At 33.9% G+C, this 15,069-nt stretch overlaps 3 protein-coding genes across 21 annotated transcripts in view; 2 read left to right on the plus strand and 1 right to left on the minus strand.

Annotated features, from left to right (window-relative positions):
- Positions 1 to 1,040: 1,040 nt before the first annotated feature.
- LOC128258936 (protein encore) overlaps positions 1,041 to 15,069 on the plus strand; it is a 165,035-nt gene continuing 151,006 nt past the window's right edge. The window contains exon 1 of one of the 2 annotated variants that reach the window (XM_052990958.1): positions 1,041 to 1,053. The gene's annotated coding sequence lies outside the window, so the exon portion shown is untranslated. The remainder of the gene's footprint in view (positions 1,054 to 15,069) is intronic. The other variant, XM_052990956.1, reaches the window with a different exon arrangement.
- LOC128259310 (uncharacterized) lies at positions 5,246 to 5,794 on the plus strand. The gene has a single exon (XM_052991617.1). It carries the CDS (start codon positions 5,363 to 5,365, stop codon positions 5,792 to 5,794), a length of 432 nt encoding a protein of 143 aa, XP_052847577.1. The 5' UTR covers positions 5,246 to 5,362.
- Positions 8,050 to 15,069, minus strand: part of LOC128258938 (protein nutcracker-like) — a 114,285-nt gene continuing 107,265 nt past the window's right edge. For 10 of the 18 annotated variants that reach the window (XM_052990969.1, XM_052990966.1, XM_052990974.1 and 7 more), the window contains 4 exons: positions 15,000 to 15,029; positions 11,071 to 11,423; positions 10,024 to 10,300; positions 8,050 to 8,912 (listed from right to left, as the gene is read on the minus strand). In XM_052990969.1, the coding sequence (XP_052846929.1) occupies positions 8,897 to 8,912; positions 10,024 to 10,300; positions 11,071 to 11,423; positions 15,000 to 15,029 (676 nt within the window). In that variant the 3' untranslated portion in view covers positions 8,050 to 8,896. The remainder of the gene's footprint in view (positions 8,913 to 10,023; positions 10,301 to 11,070; positions 11,424 to 14,999; positions 15,030 to 15,069) is intronic. The other 8 variants (XM_052990970.1, XM_052990967.1, XM_052990975.1 and 5 more) reach the window with 3 other exon arrangements.

Genomic DNA, 15,069 nt, shown 5'->3' on the forward strand with positions numbered 1-15,069 from the left:
AGTTTGAAAGATGAATGGAATATTAATAACAAAGATAAGCTAGACTTAAATATTATCCTAAAAAGCAACAGAAATTTTTGTATTGCTTTGAAATGTATCTACAAAGTTACAGAATTTTATATTAAGGATTTTAAGAAGACGTTGGTATACTATTTTTAATTCTTGTTGCTAAGCCTTCCCTAAAGTAATTTAATTTAGATTGAATTGGAAAGCATTATTTACAAAACATGGTGAATTAACTGAAGATAATTAATGCTGTTTTGATTAATTGCAAAAAGGTCGTTAAATAAAAAATAAATGCCAATGAAAAAGGCAAGGACAAGCCGACGAAAGTTTACAACAGAATTTTCTTCAGTTACTATGTTTTTCCATTACCCAAATTATGTACAATTTAACGATTTTTTAATTAAACAAATACAAGGAAATAAAATGTAAAAGTCATAAAAAATAAGAGAAAGACCAGAAAGACCAGAAAGGCCCATCACCAAATGGCTAATTCTGAATCTTCCATTTACGATCAATTGCTGCCTGACTGAAATTGACAAGCTTTTGTGGCTTTGTGACTTCACTCACGATTCGATTTGGCCAATTCCTGCCATTTAACAATTTGGACGTTTATTTCTGTGGGCCATAAATCAAAGCCGGACAAACGAAAGTAAAGTGTGCAATGTAATTACAAATTAAAAGCATTGGCAGCCAAATGGCTGGAACACAAAAAAAAAAAGAAACAACTTTGTTGCAGCGGGGCAAAAACGGGCAAAAACTATTGGCGACATTGCGAGGCGATTTAATGAAAAGCGCGGCCATTGGGAAATGAATTTTGAAATTATATAAAATGGCCATAAAAAAAAAATTAGAAAAAAAAGCGAGGGGGAAAACAAATCAAAAACTGAAACGTTGAGAGGGAGTAAAAAGAAAATTAAAGTCACGGTTTCCAGCGTGTAAAGTGTGCGGCGGTTTGCTGATGCTGCTGCTGTTGTTGTTTGCTGTTGCATGTGCCACAGCGACACTTGCAGTGGCAACAGCAACTGCAACAACAACAACAACAACAATCAGCCAAAAACAGTAGAATGTAAATGTCTTTCTGGTCAGGATTCGTTGTTATTTTGCGGCCGCTACAGTTGGTGCCACAAAATCCAAATTGCTTGGCAGCCATCGACAAACAACAAACAAAAGCAACGGGCCAGCAACCTGCAACCTGCGAGTTGCTAGTTGCAACTGCCTCATCAATTGATTAAATTTGCAGCAGCACACAGATCGTCGTCGATGCCTTTCACTTAACAGTGCACGATTTTTATTTATTTAGATTTAGATTTAATTTCAGCTCAGCTCAGCCCGTTGCCATCTCTCTTTCTATTCGGTAATTTGTTTACCGCGAAAAAAATCATGAAAATTGGACGTCATATGAAAATTTGTCTTGAAAACTGTAGATTTTTTTAATATCCTAAAATTATATGTTATATTTTTAGTTCAACAAAAATTTACTTAATTTAAATAGCTAGAGAATGTGCAAGCAATAATATTCTGTAAATAATAAATCATTCTTTAAATAATTTAAACAGTTTTTAAGTATTTTTAAGTATTTTTAAGGCGTTGAAATGGTTAAGTTTACATTATATTTTTGAAAAACATCTATAAGACATATGGTTTTAATAATGGCTACCAATTGCAATTGCAAACAAAATCAAATATAAGTATCTTAATTATATGTAAAACTGCCAACTCTAAACAAAATCAAACATATATATATCTTAATTGTATGTTAAACTGATTTACGTGAAATGTCCCTTGAATCATTTTTGTTTATATAATTAAAGCTAATCAAATTTCTGTGATTTTCCTACGCGAATCAGACCGATATCGTTTTCTATTTTTTTCCCATGCAAAAATACTTTTCCTACTATTTGCCTGCCATTCAGATTTAAACAGAAAACGCATCGCAACGCAATTGAAATGTTTGGGTTAACGCTGCGGAAAATCTACAAACAATAAGCATGTTTTGTTTCTGGCCAAAAATGGCCAGAGCTTGGAGTTTGGGGCCAGGAGCATAGAGCATAGAGCCGAGATAAAATCTAGCCGGCATTTGTTAACCGCCTGGCCACCAACAAAGTCGTCGCCATTGTTGGCAAACGGCAGTCAGGTGTTGCTTTTATTGTTTTACAATCACCACCAAAACCGAGCCAACAACAAAGGCGACGGAGAAGCCTCCTCATCGATATTGGCCAACTTTCACAAACAAATCTCGGCGCAAAGTCGAGCCATAAAAGCCACAAACACAACACAACACACAACACAATTCAAATAAAATGAAAATAGAATCAAATAAACTTTTCTCTGCCAGCCTGGCCAAAAGGAACAAAAGGCCACAGTGAAAAATGTATACAAATAAATAAGCAAAGAAAAAAAGTTGAGAAGAAAAACTGCAAACTGCAAACTGCAAACTGCAAGTCGGGTCATAAAGAAAGCCCAGGGATAAAACGGGCGACTTCCATGGAGTCGCGAACCTGGCCAGCAAGCCAAATGCAAATTTTTGTTCGCCTCCCGAAAGAAAATACTGCCCAAAAAGCAGGCAGGCTGACCCAAAACAATGGACATGACTGTGAGGCACATCGATGCTGAAGTGTTAACCGATTGTCTCGCGATACGCGACGATTGATAGTGCTCGAAAATGTTGCTCGAGGACAACAGATACTGATATTTTCGAAAGAAAATGTATCTCTTCATTACCCTTTGATCTCTGATTGCTTACAGTGGATTTTAGTAAACGTTTTTTGGGACTTTTCCTGGTTTTCCCGCACAAAAACAACTGTGAACCTGGCTAATTGGCCGCTGGAGAGCTCGCTAAAATCTTTCCGCCGTTTGCCCCATTTCGAGAACCTGCAACGTGCTCCCCCAAAACAGCAGGATCATCATCTCCAACTCTCCCATCAAATAAATCAGCAGCAAGACGCACATGCAAACACGTCGGCCTCTACACTCACAGAAAATGTTTGATCTTAAAATAAAAAAAAAAAACAAAACAAGTTCAAATTTAAATGTAATAATATATTGTAAATAAATTCAAAATTAATGAAATCACTTACCTTTTTTTTGTTAATAAAGTGTCTTGATCTAAAAAGTTATGTTTGTTGAGCCATACAAACTATAAGTATTAAAATGGCTATGCACTTTTTGTTGTATTTTTGAAACTTCGAAAAATAAAGCATACAAAAAAAAACTGTAAAAGAGCGTTGTTATCTTATTTGGTCTTTTATTTCTTTCTTTTCAAACAACAACAACTTGTTAAATATATGCTTTACATCACATGCATATTTGTATGTATGTATTTACGGGAGTGCGTAAATCACACAAGCACACAAATATGTATGTTTGCCCTTTGGAGCACCCTTTTTAAAAATTGGAAAATCTATCCGTTTAACCGCTTAATAACGCACGGAATTTGTTGCGCAGCTCTTTAATCACATATTATTTCAATGAATATCACTTTTTTAACACTTTTCGTTGCCAAAATTAGCAGAATTTTAGGTAATTCTTTAATTTAGATGAGAGTGCCAGGTATGCTGTACTTTTCTTCAACGTGCCAAAAGTAAACAATTAAAGCTCATTAAGCGGAGCTTTCGATCTAGGATTACGGGAATAAAAGCTCTCTCTCTCTCAGATTTTTGGCGTTCTCTTCTCTTTCTTGATCTTCTTCTTTTGATAGGGAAATTTTGACACAAACAAAACAATGGTTTTATAAAACTCTTACTTCTTGTTAACTATTTAATAATAACAATAAATAATTTTAAAATAATAAATCTCAAAAAAAAAGTTTGTTCATGATCAAGTTCAAGTTTTAACAATCTATCCATTTTTAATTTTTTTTTTTTTTTTTTTTTAATTAGTTTTTTTATGCAAATATTCAAAAACAAATACAAATATTTTCCTCCGTGTAGCCATATTCCATCGCAGCAGTCGGCCGGCACCAGTTGACGGTGTCCAATTTGCTTTTTTGGCCATCTCAGTTATCAGAGTGCGCGTTTTAATGAGTTCGAGTACGTTTTATGAGCGAAAAACTCTTGAGAAATCGGAGGAACCACACAACGCACCAAAGTGGAATGCACACAAAAATGTTAGAATCTCGCCGCGGCGATAAAACTTTCGCGAGTAATGTCGAGAAAAAGGCACAGGCACTCGAATCTCGACTCTCGAGTCTCGAGTCGACTCAAAAAAGATCTACAGAGCTCATCATAATCAACTGGAATGGCGATGGTATGATGGTCTTATGATGATTGTGATTGGTGTCGCCTCACCTGAAGCATTTCACCATTTTTACTCGCTTTTTTCCCGTCTGGCACGTACGCAACAGCCTCGAGATGCAAAGATACAAAGGCACACACAAAAACCACCAGAAATACGTGGCATGTGAAATATGTGCAGAATGGCTAAAAGGAAAACGGCGTGGAATTCATGAATGAATGTCATGTGTTCTGGCCAAAACGGAATTTGAATAAGATGGGTAAAAGAAAGGGGGGAAATTCGCACAAGAGCTTAAGCGGATTGGACGGAAAATCTGTGGGAAATGGAAATGAATAAACCGCCGCTTCACAAAAGTAGACAAGGGGTTTTCCTGTGGCTTCTAGAAGTCCGCAAAGCATATTTTTAGGCTGTCAACTGCCAAACAGAAATTTAAATTCACTTTGACTTTTACACACAACTTTAAAATGGGCAAGCTTACGAATTTCTTCTTCTTTAATTTTATGGAAATATTGATACGTTTTTAATAACTGTCTTATAATCGCATTTCCTTAAATTTCTATATAATTTTCTTATCTTTCTTAATAAACAAAAAAATTATAGAAATATATAAAAGTAACGATGGTTCATATTTTTTGGACTTGAATAAATAAATGGGAACACAATGAACACTTACACTGATAAAAAAGTATGAAAAGTAAAAATAAATATCTGACTATTGAGTTCAAATTTGTACATATAATATTAAAATAATATAATGCAAGCATTTAAATAAATTGGGAAAAATAAGGTTTAAATTGTTTCTATTTGAATGCCTTTATTTAAAAATTTGTTAATGTTTTGGATAAAAATAAATGCGAAAAATATTTAAATTTAGTGCAAAACATTTGGATTTACTACGTTTTTTGAAACAGTGTTTATGTTTCCTAAATTTTTTGTTTATCTTATTTACTTTCTAAATGTTTGCCATTCCTAAAAACTATAGCACTTGAGTGTTCAATCAAAAATACCTCTAAAATACCTTTTAAAGACTTCATAGATAGCAAGCTTAGAATATTGTACATCAAACTCAATCTGTATCTGTAAATACACAGCACAATTTTCCAAAAAAATTCCAAAGTACAAAATGTCGAACAGCGGTTCAGAAGTATTTGTAAATCTACAGAGTAACGATGGCGTGCTTCATACAGTGGACATTCGATTGGCGCTACAATTTGGAGCCATTCGCGATATTGTAGAAATAGAGAACGGGAAGTATTCACATGATGTTATTCCTCTGGCCAGAGTCGATTCCAAAACAATGAAATTTATAATAAAGTGGTATACAGGGGTGCAAGATATCGGAGTTTGTGAAGAGACTACGGGAATGCAAGTTCTCAAAGGACTCCTTAAGGATCAAAATGCCGAACCTTTGTTCCTTTTGCAACTCCTTTTGGCCTCAGATTATCTTGGGCTGGACGTCTTTCTGGAGCCTGGAACCAAACTCCTTGCAAATGTCATCAATTCCTGTCAAAGTACCGAAGAAATTCGCAGACTTTTCAACGTAGAAACTGACTAAAATAAAAAGAAATATACAAAAATCATAATGTCTTTCTATATGTTAAATTTTTAAAATTTACAAATATTTTCCATAGGTAGAGACAGTCGGTCCTAATATATCCTTTTTTTGTATTTCGTTTCAACTTGAAAAGCAATGTTGAATAAAAAAATAAAAGTTAATTTTTTTGTTTGTAAGTAATTATATTAATATAATATAATATATAATTTCAATTTTATTAGCTCAGTAAAGAAAGTCAAATTTTGTATTCGATTCAACTGGAAAACGGAACTAAAAAAAAAACCATTATATCTTGTAAGGTCTTCTTTACCTTAATGTTCCATTTTAATTTTGTTTTTCTCAGGATATCCATTGTGTTTTAAATTTAAAAAAACCTTTTTCCATTCCTTAACAATCCGTTCTTCCCACTTTTTTAAATATCGATGGTGAAGCCAAACTGTTTTTTATAGAAAATACGTGATACTTGTTGTAAGTATTTAAATCTTTATTAAATCTCAATTTGTCGGTGATTATTATTCAATATTTTTCTGGTTTTTCTGTTGTTTGTGATCTCGGTTTTTTTCCATTTTTGCCAAAACTCTCGCTACGCTTATTCCGCTACTTTACTTAACTTGCATTACTCGTACTCTTAACCCATTTCGCATTTGCAAATTTTCACAACTTTATCTGTGGTTTTTTTTTTTTCATACTTCGGCCTTGGCCCAAAAACTCATTTCTTCAATCGCTTCATGGTGTTCTTAGTTATTGCTATAGATCTTTTTTGTTTTTACTCGTTTTTATTTTTATTTTTTGGTTTCTGCAACTGCAGAAGTTGGCAAAGATGTGTCGAAAAATAGGGAGTATAGGGAAGAACCAATGGCAGAAGAACAAAAACTGGTGGGGATCGAGGAGGAAAGGCCCTGCTGTATAATACGAAAGTCGGTTCTAGATAGCTATAGCCTATCGACTATCGCCTATCGAAAATCGCCTATCGCATATATCGCGAGTGCTATCGGGGGAGTTTCGAATGGGGTCGAAACCGACGATCTTCTGCTCTAATTCTTGTGTATCGTACACTATAAATCGCTCCATAGAAAAAGTGTAAACTATGCTATATCCCATATTGATAGAGTTGTATAGCTTCGGCTGCTTCATCTCATATAAATAGGTGTATACATAAATGAATATATACATATATATTCTGCCTTTTTGTATAGTCATTAAATATGTATAATTTATTTATTCCGTTTTCATATATATATTTGTTGTTTATATGTATATATGCAATTTATATTGCTTAACTTTGACAATGCAACGCTTTGAAGCAAGAGGCAGACATAGAGAGAGATTCAGATTCAGATTCGGATTGAAACGAAGAAGGACTGCTATATAGTTTCGATTTCGTGTCATATTTAAAACCGAAAATATTACAATTCCCCCCTTTTTTTCGGTTAGATGTATGAAACTTGCAAAGGAAGCGCCACTGTACCATTTAACTAATGCCCATGGGTTTTATGCCCCTTAATCGGGGGCTTTCGAAATAAGTTGGCTTCGTTTAATTTATATGCTGTGTCTGTATCTGTATCTGTATCTTACTAAGTGTCCTTTGAAACGGAGTTCATTACGTTACGTTTTAGTTTTAGTTTAAGTTTTAGTTTAACTTTAGTTTAAGTTTTACATTTACTTTACGTCTTTTATGTTTAAATATTCACGAGCACGCGCGAGCATTTCAATTTGCATTTGCCTCAAAATTTACAATTTTCTGTTTTGGTTTTTGTTTCTGGAATATCTCCATATTTTCTTCTTGGTTAAGTTTACTATGTGGAATGCTTGAGTAAAAATTACAGTTTCCGCTTTTCCCTGCTTTTACAAAATAAATATTCATTATGATGTTGTTCCATCTGGTTCCGAACTCTGTACTCTCTGTCTAAAAAGTTGTAGGTTACGTGACTTACGTCTTAAGTTGTAATTTTTTCTTTTACTTGTTCTCCTCGCTAAAAAACTTCATTCTGGGTCCAACTTGCTTCAGTTTATTTTTCCTGATATTTTGTTGCCATTTATTATTAGAGTGTTTTATACTTTTGGGCTTTTTTTGCGAGCTTGAGCATTCTTTTGTCAGCTTTTTTTTGCGGTTTTTGGGTTTCTTCCTATCTCTCCACGATAAGTTTTAGATTTCCATGCAAATATTCTTTGGCGATATGTATGTACATGTTAGAAGATAATCGAGAATTGAACAAAACAAACACAGGCTGAAAATAAAAACGAAAACAACTAAATTATTTTTCGTAAACATGTCTTTCGAAAAATTAGAGTTTATTTTTCGGTATTATCGTATATGTATCGTAGTTCTAAGTTTAATGTGTTGTGTTTTGTTTTTTTTTTTTACGTTTAAGCTTTTTACAATAATGTTGTGTAAATGTAAAACATAATTTTACGTATAGAATTTTGTTTTTATATTTCTGTGTTGTTTTTTTTTTAGTTGGCTTAATTCAAAAATTAAAAATGTATGGAAAGCAACAGTAAGTGTAAATTAATGCCTAAGCTTTAATGAAATTTTCTCAGCCATTTAGTTTTCATTAATGTAATTGTTTAATCGAATATCATTAAGTGTTTCTCCTTGTTGTTGTTTAATTGTTTAACTTTATATAATATAATACATAATTGCCGTAACTTAAAAAGCGACTTAACATTTCTACAAAAGACGAATTGATATTTTGATTTGCGTTGTGAAATTGGCTTGAATATCGAAAAGAATTTTATTTACACACAATTAACAAATGGAGAAGGTGAAACACAAAGAACTTAAAATTAGAAAACCGAGCGGCATTTCTCGCTATGATCAACAGAAAACTATCATTTATGATGTATTGAATGTGGCTTTTTTTCCTATATTTTCCTCACTTTCCCACGTTTCCTTCCTCTTTTTTTTGTGTATTTTTTTTTGTTTTATTTTATTTTGCTTTCTATGCCTGGTTTGAAAGTTTTCTTGTTTTTTGTTACTCTTAGTTTGTTGGCTTAATTTTTTGCTTTTAAATATTTGTTGACAATTTGATGCTGCATAAAATACAATTGTTGCTTGGGTTGCTGTTGCAATTTGCTGGAAAGTTGCTGCCATTGCAATCGTCATGGCCTATGGAATCTGCAAGAGAAAGTTTTGATTAGTTTTTTTGATTTTAAGTCTCGTGGCCAGCAAATAGAATTAAATTCGAGCAAGTTTAAATGGCGTGTGGCAGGCAGATCGCTTAACTCTTTAAGGATAAAGTGCAGTCGACCGAAATCCAAAAGCCATTACACTTGCTTCCACCAGAAAAAAAAAACGCTGCCAAAAACTGCAAGGAAAATGGAAATGGAAAAAACACCGAATCCTTTGTGACTGCATATCGCCAAAATACATTTGTAAGGGACTGCCTGGCTGCCTCACTGCCTGACTGGCTGACTGGCTGACTGGTGGCCAAAACTGCACGTGACACTTCACTGGCCATTGGCATTGGCAATTTTTTGCTTGGCTCACTTTTTGGCCATTCGATTTGGCCGCAAGGACACGCCCGCTACATAATTCAGGCCCCCGTACACTGGGAAGTCTCAATTGCGAGATTGCTTTGGCCCCACAACGAACTACAGCCACACACTTTAACACACACCCACCCACCCACTGACGACCTCTAGCAACCACCCACGGGAGCAATTTGCAAAACCAGTTAGACTCGGTGGTTATCCATGCCCATCGAAGTGCGAAATACCCTGGCAACGTCAATTACGCTATTAGCTTATAGTTTAATTAATGCGATTGTCAGTCTTAAACTGCTAAACAGTATGAACAAGTTAAAATACTCAAAATAGTCAAGACTTGAAAGTCTTTTTAAAATAACTCTACGATGAACTTTCCTTGAGATGTTCCCTTAAAATTTAGGTTTTAACACAATTACATTGTCGTTTGAGAAACTGTTCAGACTTTTTGCCAGACATCATGCATATTATTAAAGTAATCTTATTGAAGTAATTTATATGTTCAACTTCTATAAGGCGGTTCTGCCTGAATGAGAAATAAGGTAAAACAAGGGCTTAGATATTTTAATGCCTCTTAAATATAATCAAAACTATTTCCTCTGATACCTTAACACTAGATAGCCCCTTTCAACTATTCAGATATATCTTCTCTGACACCTTATAAAACAAACTTTCAGGGTTTCCTCCTATATTTTTTTTTTTTTGAGATATTAATCCAAACAAGGCCCTAGATAGCCGCATACCTCGTCAAATGCCGACTGCCCTCGTGGACGGCCATTTCGGAGGACTTGAACTCGTTCAGCTCCTTGCGAATAGCGGCCTTGTCCTTCGGCGTCAGTCTTGTCCACGGCTTGTCCGCCCGCCGATCGTAGTCGTGGGCCTGCGTGACCTCGATGTAGTCGTTGAACCGGATGATCTTCTTCTCCTTCAGCTCCTCGACGGTGGGCCGAAAGCTGAGTTTGCGCAACAGATACGACTTCTTCTCCTCCTTTTGCTTCTTCTCCTCGGCGGGTGATTGAGCTGCACAAAATCAAGAGAATAGCATTGAATAAAATTCCATTTTAAGAGTATCGGTAATTGGAGGAAAATGATCAACCAAAATCGAGAACTATTATGTTTTTGCATTTACCTAAATTTAAATCTTTAATCTTTTTTACATTCACAAAAAAAAAGTTGAAAGAATTGATAAAGTTTATTTATTAAATTTATTCAAAAGAACCATAATCTTTAAAATTGTTTTAATATAAACTCAAACTAGTATAAGGTGAAATTAAATTAAAACGTGTTTCTAATCCATTTACAAAAATTTAAAACAAATAGGCTTTTAACTTCCAAAAAAAATTTAAATGACTTCACATTGTTCAAAAATTGGGCCTTAAACTTATGTTTTCCAAACTCTTTAAAGTTGTTGCTTAATTTTGACTTAAAAAAGTATGCAATGCTTTTAAAAGGTTTTACCTTTACAAACATGTATATTTTTTAAATAATCAAAAACTATTTCCTTTTAAAAGAATCAATAAAATTGTTGTATGCAATTTACTTCATTTAATTTAATCTAAACGGCTTACAAAATCTAAACAACTCTAATGGCCAAAAGATGGCTCATAAGCTGATAGTTCTAAGGTCTTTCTGATTGCAATAACAAATTCTAGATTTTGTAACAAATTTTATAAAACTAAATATTTTATTTTAATTAAAAGTTGGCATATGAACTGTTAGTACTAAGATCTTTCTGTTTCCTAAAATAAATTTTAGATTTTAGTTGGATTTTCGCCATTGTTTCAACTCACTTTTCAAGATGTTGCGCTCGACCAGCTCCTCGGCCGTGGGTCTCATCGACAGGCGGCGGATGAGACGGGCTCCGATCGCCTCCTTGGACTCCTTGAGCTCGTTGTCGTTGACCTGGTGCAGGATGTTGCGGTTGATCAGGTCCTGCTTGTCCGGCCGCAGTTGTAGTTTGAGGGACAGCGACTCCTTGCGGGCCAACTTGGCCAGCCGCGTATTGTCGTTGTCCTCGTCCCTGTAGACAATATGGCCATCGCTCTCGTCGCTGTCGCTGCTACTTTCGCGTATCACAAACGGTCGGGCATTCTCCTTGTTTTCCACAGTGCACGGCAATTGGATGTTGAACATTTGCTGCCTGCTGTGGGTTAAGCATCAAAGGCGGTTTACATATTAAGCCGTGTTAACCATTAAGTCATTAGCAGGCGCATTAAACACTACAAACAGACACATCAGCACAACAACCAAACCACAATAGTAACTACTGGCAACTATACAGGCATTGCCCATGCATTTCAGTCGTCCTTCCACCTCTGAGTCCTACACTGGTAAAAAAAGTAGTATTTCCTACTTAGTTTAAATGTATTTCGTTTTAATTTTTATATTTATTGCGGTTATTAGTTATTTTAAATACGGACTATTTTCGAATTTTAATTTAAATAAAAAAAAAAAAAAAAAAACTTAAATAAAATGTATTAAAATCAAATAGGACCCATTTTTAATTTTATATTTTGCACAATAGTTTAAATATTTTAATTTTAAATTATGCAGTTTACATTGTATTAAAATATAAAATATTTTAAATTCGGAAAATATTAATATTTTATTAGACTATTTTCAGAATTGATTAAAATATCTCAGTATTTTAAGGTAACCCATTATTAGTCTTATGTTTCGCACAATAATGTTTTAATATTAAATTATGCATTTCGTATATTGTATTTATGAAATGTAAAATGTTACATCCAGATTTTTATTAAGTTGCAATTTATTTATTTGTGTTATTTCTCTCTGAGTCCTAGTCTTAGTTCTTTTCCTTCTGCAATCTTGGCCAGGCAATCTGCCAGATTTTAGCCAGCTTCTAGCACTCACATGTGCATAAATATCCCATGTGTTAAATTTATTCATCCACGTGCACACACAGTTCTAGGTCTTTCTTTATCTCTTGCTACAGTTGCAGTTGAAATATTAGCGAGGATATAAACACATTTGAGTACCTGATTTACATATTTAAACGCATTTATCTGGGATGGTTTTTCAGACTATTAATAACAAAGATTATGCCGCAATGAATTATTCTGTTTTTAAATTTATGACCAGTTGTAAAAATAATTTGCATTTTTTTTTTATGACTAGACCAACTAAATTGCAATTTTAGAGAAAAATTTTACAAAATATTTAGATCAATGTATCAAGTTAATCCTAATTTAATGCTTCAGAGTTTAATTTTCCAAGGTTATATATTATTATAATGGATATGCAGTATTCTTGTATTTCGTTACCTTTCAAAAATTTAAATAAATTGGTTGTATATTTCAGTCACCTTTCCTATTATTCCATACACAACTGTATCTTGTCTATCTTTTTCCAGTTCTGTCCTTAAGTTTTGTCACCAACCCGAAAAAATAAGGAAAATGCTTTTATCCACCTCTTTATTTTCCTTTGCTGCTGCGGCAGTTTGGTTTTCTCCCCCATTTTTTTTCTTTTTGGAAACGGCACGTGGAGTGCACATCTGGCAGCCCACACACCCGTGCAAAATAATATGCAAAACACATGCATATATGTACGTACGCCCATGTGTTTGACTTTTTACTTAAAGCTGTCGGGGGTTTTACCATAGAAAAAGATTTAAAAATGTCCGCCTCGAATGCCATATCCTGTGTTTGGATGCTTCCGTCGTACTTTCGGGGCGTTAATGCCAAACACGATTGGATAAAACTGAACAAAGCCCAGGAGTTTGTTGTGGGGTCCACGCGGCGGATGAGTGACGGAGTACGCATTCTATATAGTTTCCCAGCAGCAGAGTGAAAATGCCACACAGGAAGTCACTTTCTCTTTAGATGATTATAAGCAATTTTTTTAAATTACGCAATACTCTTTGGGTAGATATTTTTGTAAGTTTAAAAAAGGTTTTAATCAACTCATTATTAGATTAAATAGTTTATACAGGTTAAAGTTATTTGTAAAATACGAAAACATTTGACTTTATCAATTTTAAATTTGTACATTTCTAGTAGAATTATTAATTATTTTATTTATTATTATATTATTTAATTTAAAGTTATTTGTAACTCATAATTAGATTTAAAAAATAATGTAGGTTTAAGTTTTTTGCTAATTATGCAAATAATTTTCTTTATCGATTTTAAATTTATACTTTTTTTTTCTATTAAAGTGGTCTTAGTCAAAAATTTGTTTGTAAAATGTGCTAGAATTATTTTATTGAAAAATCAGAAAGAAATAATATTCCAATTTTTTGATACAAAATAGCTTGATACAAGAAATGACTTATGTAGGCATTTATAACTGGTTTTAGCATTCAAATTTATATTTAAACATAGGAGTAGGTCCTGGCAAATTTTACTAGTTTCTCCAATTTTCTAAAACGATTATGTTTTTTGGTTATCTTGCTTCAAACATTTATAAACATTTTTAAATTTTCAAATTTGTTATTCTTAAAAAGAAAAATTTCTTTGTGCCATAAACTTTATGCCTTTCCAAATCTTTCATTCCCGACATATCTCCATAACATTGCAAGCGATTTAACCTCCATCAAAATGGCTTCAAAGTGCGACATACCCATAAACTGCGCCCACTCTTACGTTTTCCGATAGAAAGATAGATGTACAGATGGTTAGATATTGGAGGGCGCACAACAAGAAATTGCTTTTTACCAGGCACGTTTCGCTGAGCTTCGGTTTCGCTTACGCTGTGCACTGCACCCCAGCTATTTTACATATTTTTCCTTTTTATTTGATTTTTGTGCGTTATAAAGTGCATAAATTGTTGGCCATATCAGTCATGTGAATAACGAGAAGAGCGAAACACTCGAGAGCATTTGAGTGAGGCCTGTCTTTGTCCTCCACTCAATTTGAATTTCAATTTCAATTTCGATGCCCTGGCGGCACTAACGCTTCTCAAGTTCTCATTTCGCCTCTGGAAAACTTAAAGGAAAGTTTGCCTAATGAAAAAACTTGACCTACACCGCCGGAAATACCATTTGCTTTTAACTTTTTTTTCTTTTTTTGCATACTTTGAATGTGGGAAATATCAAATTAAAACTGGGAAGGCAAATTGTAATTTGAAACAAATTCCTGCTTGAAATGAAACATGCAGGAATCAGAGGGAAATACTACACAGACAGCAGTGGCAAGAAAAGACAAAGAAAGTTTTTACGGGAAAAAAATCTACACACAGTCGCACAGATATACACACATACAGACGTACTGGGGGTAATGAAGAAGACTCAAGTGTTGTGTTGTGAAAAAACGAAAAGTAAAAACTCATAAGAGGCAAACAACGAAAATCGCAGCAAAAAAGTTAGTAATTTATTAAGAATACGTGTGTGTGGGTGATTGTTCGTGTTTGCGTGTGTACTCCAGTGTTGTAAAGTTGTAAAACTTTCAGTTTTTATTTACCCAAAAATAAAACAAAAACTTGTACAAAAATACAGACAGCCGAGTGTTTGAGTGCAGCACAAAGTGCAAGTATACAATGAGCGAATTTTTGGTTTCGTTTTGTGGGGGAATTATTTTTGAAAGGACTGCGGGGAGTGTTATACAACAGAGTAGGAGTGTAGTGTTATATAACAACATTTAAAACATTTAAAGAGAAAGAGAGAAAGAGAGAGCAGTATGTGGGGGTGCACTAGAAAAGCATTATTGTTTTGGGTTTTCATGATTTCACATTACAAATAAATTAGCTAAAAATTGTTTACCATAGTCTAATCCGTGGTCGAAGTATTGGCCTGATATTTCGTTACATATTTTGTTGTTTTGGTTGAGATA

This window comes from Drosophila gunungcola (assembly GCF_025200985.1).
Source record: "Drosophila gunungcola strain Sukarami chromosome 3L unlocalized genomic scaffold, Dgunungcola_SK_2 000005F, whole genome shotgun sequence".
Classification (NCBI taxonomy): Eukaryota; Metazoa; Arthropoda; class Insecta; order Diptera; family Drosophilidae; genus Drosophila; species Drosophila gunungcola.

Excerpts from the sequence above, each read along its gene's own strand:
- LOC128259310 (XM_052991617.1), top strand. The coding sequence starts at position 5,363 with ATGTCGAACAGCGGTTCAGAAGTATTTGTAAATCTACAGAGTAACGAT.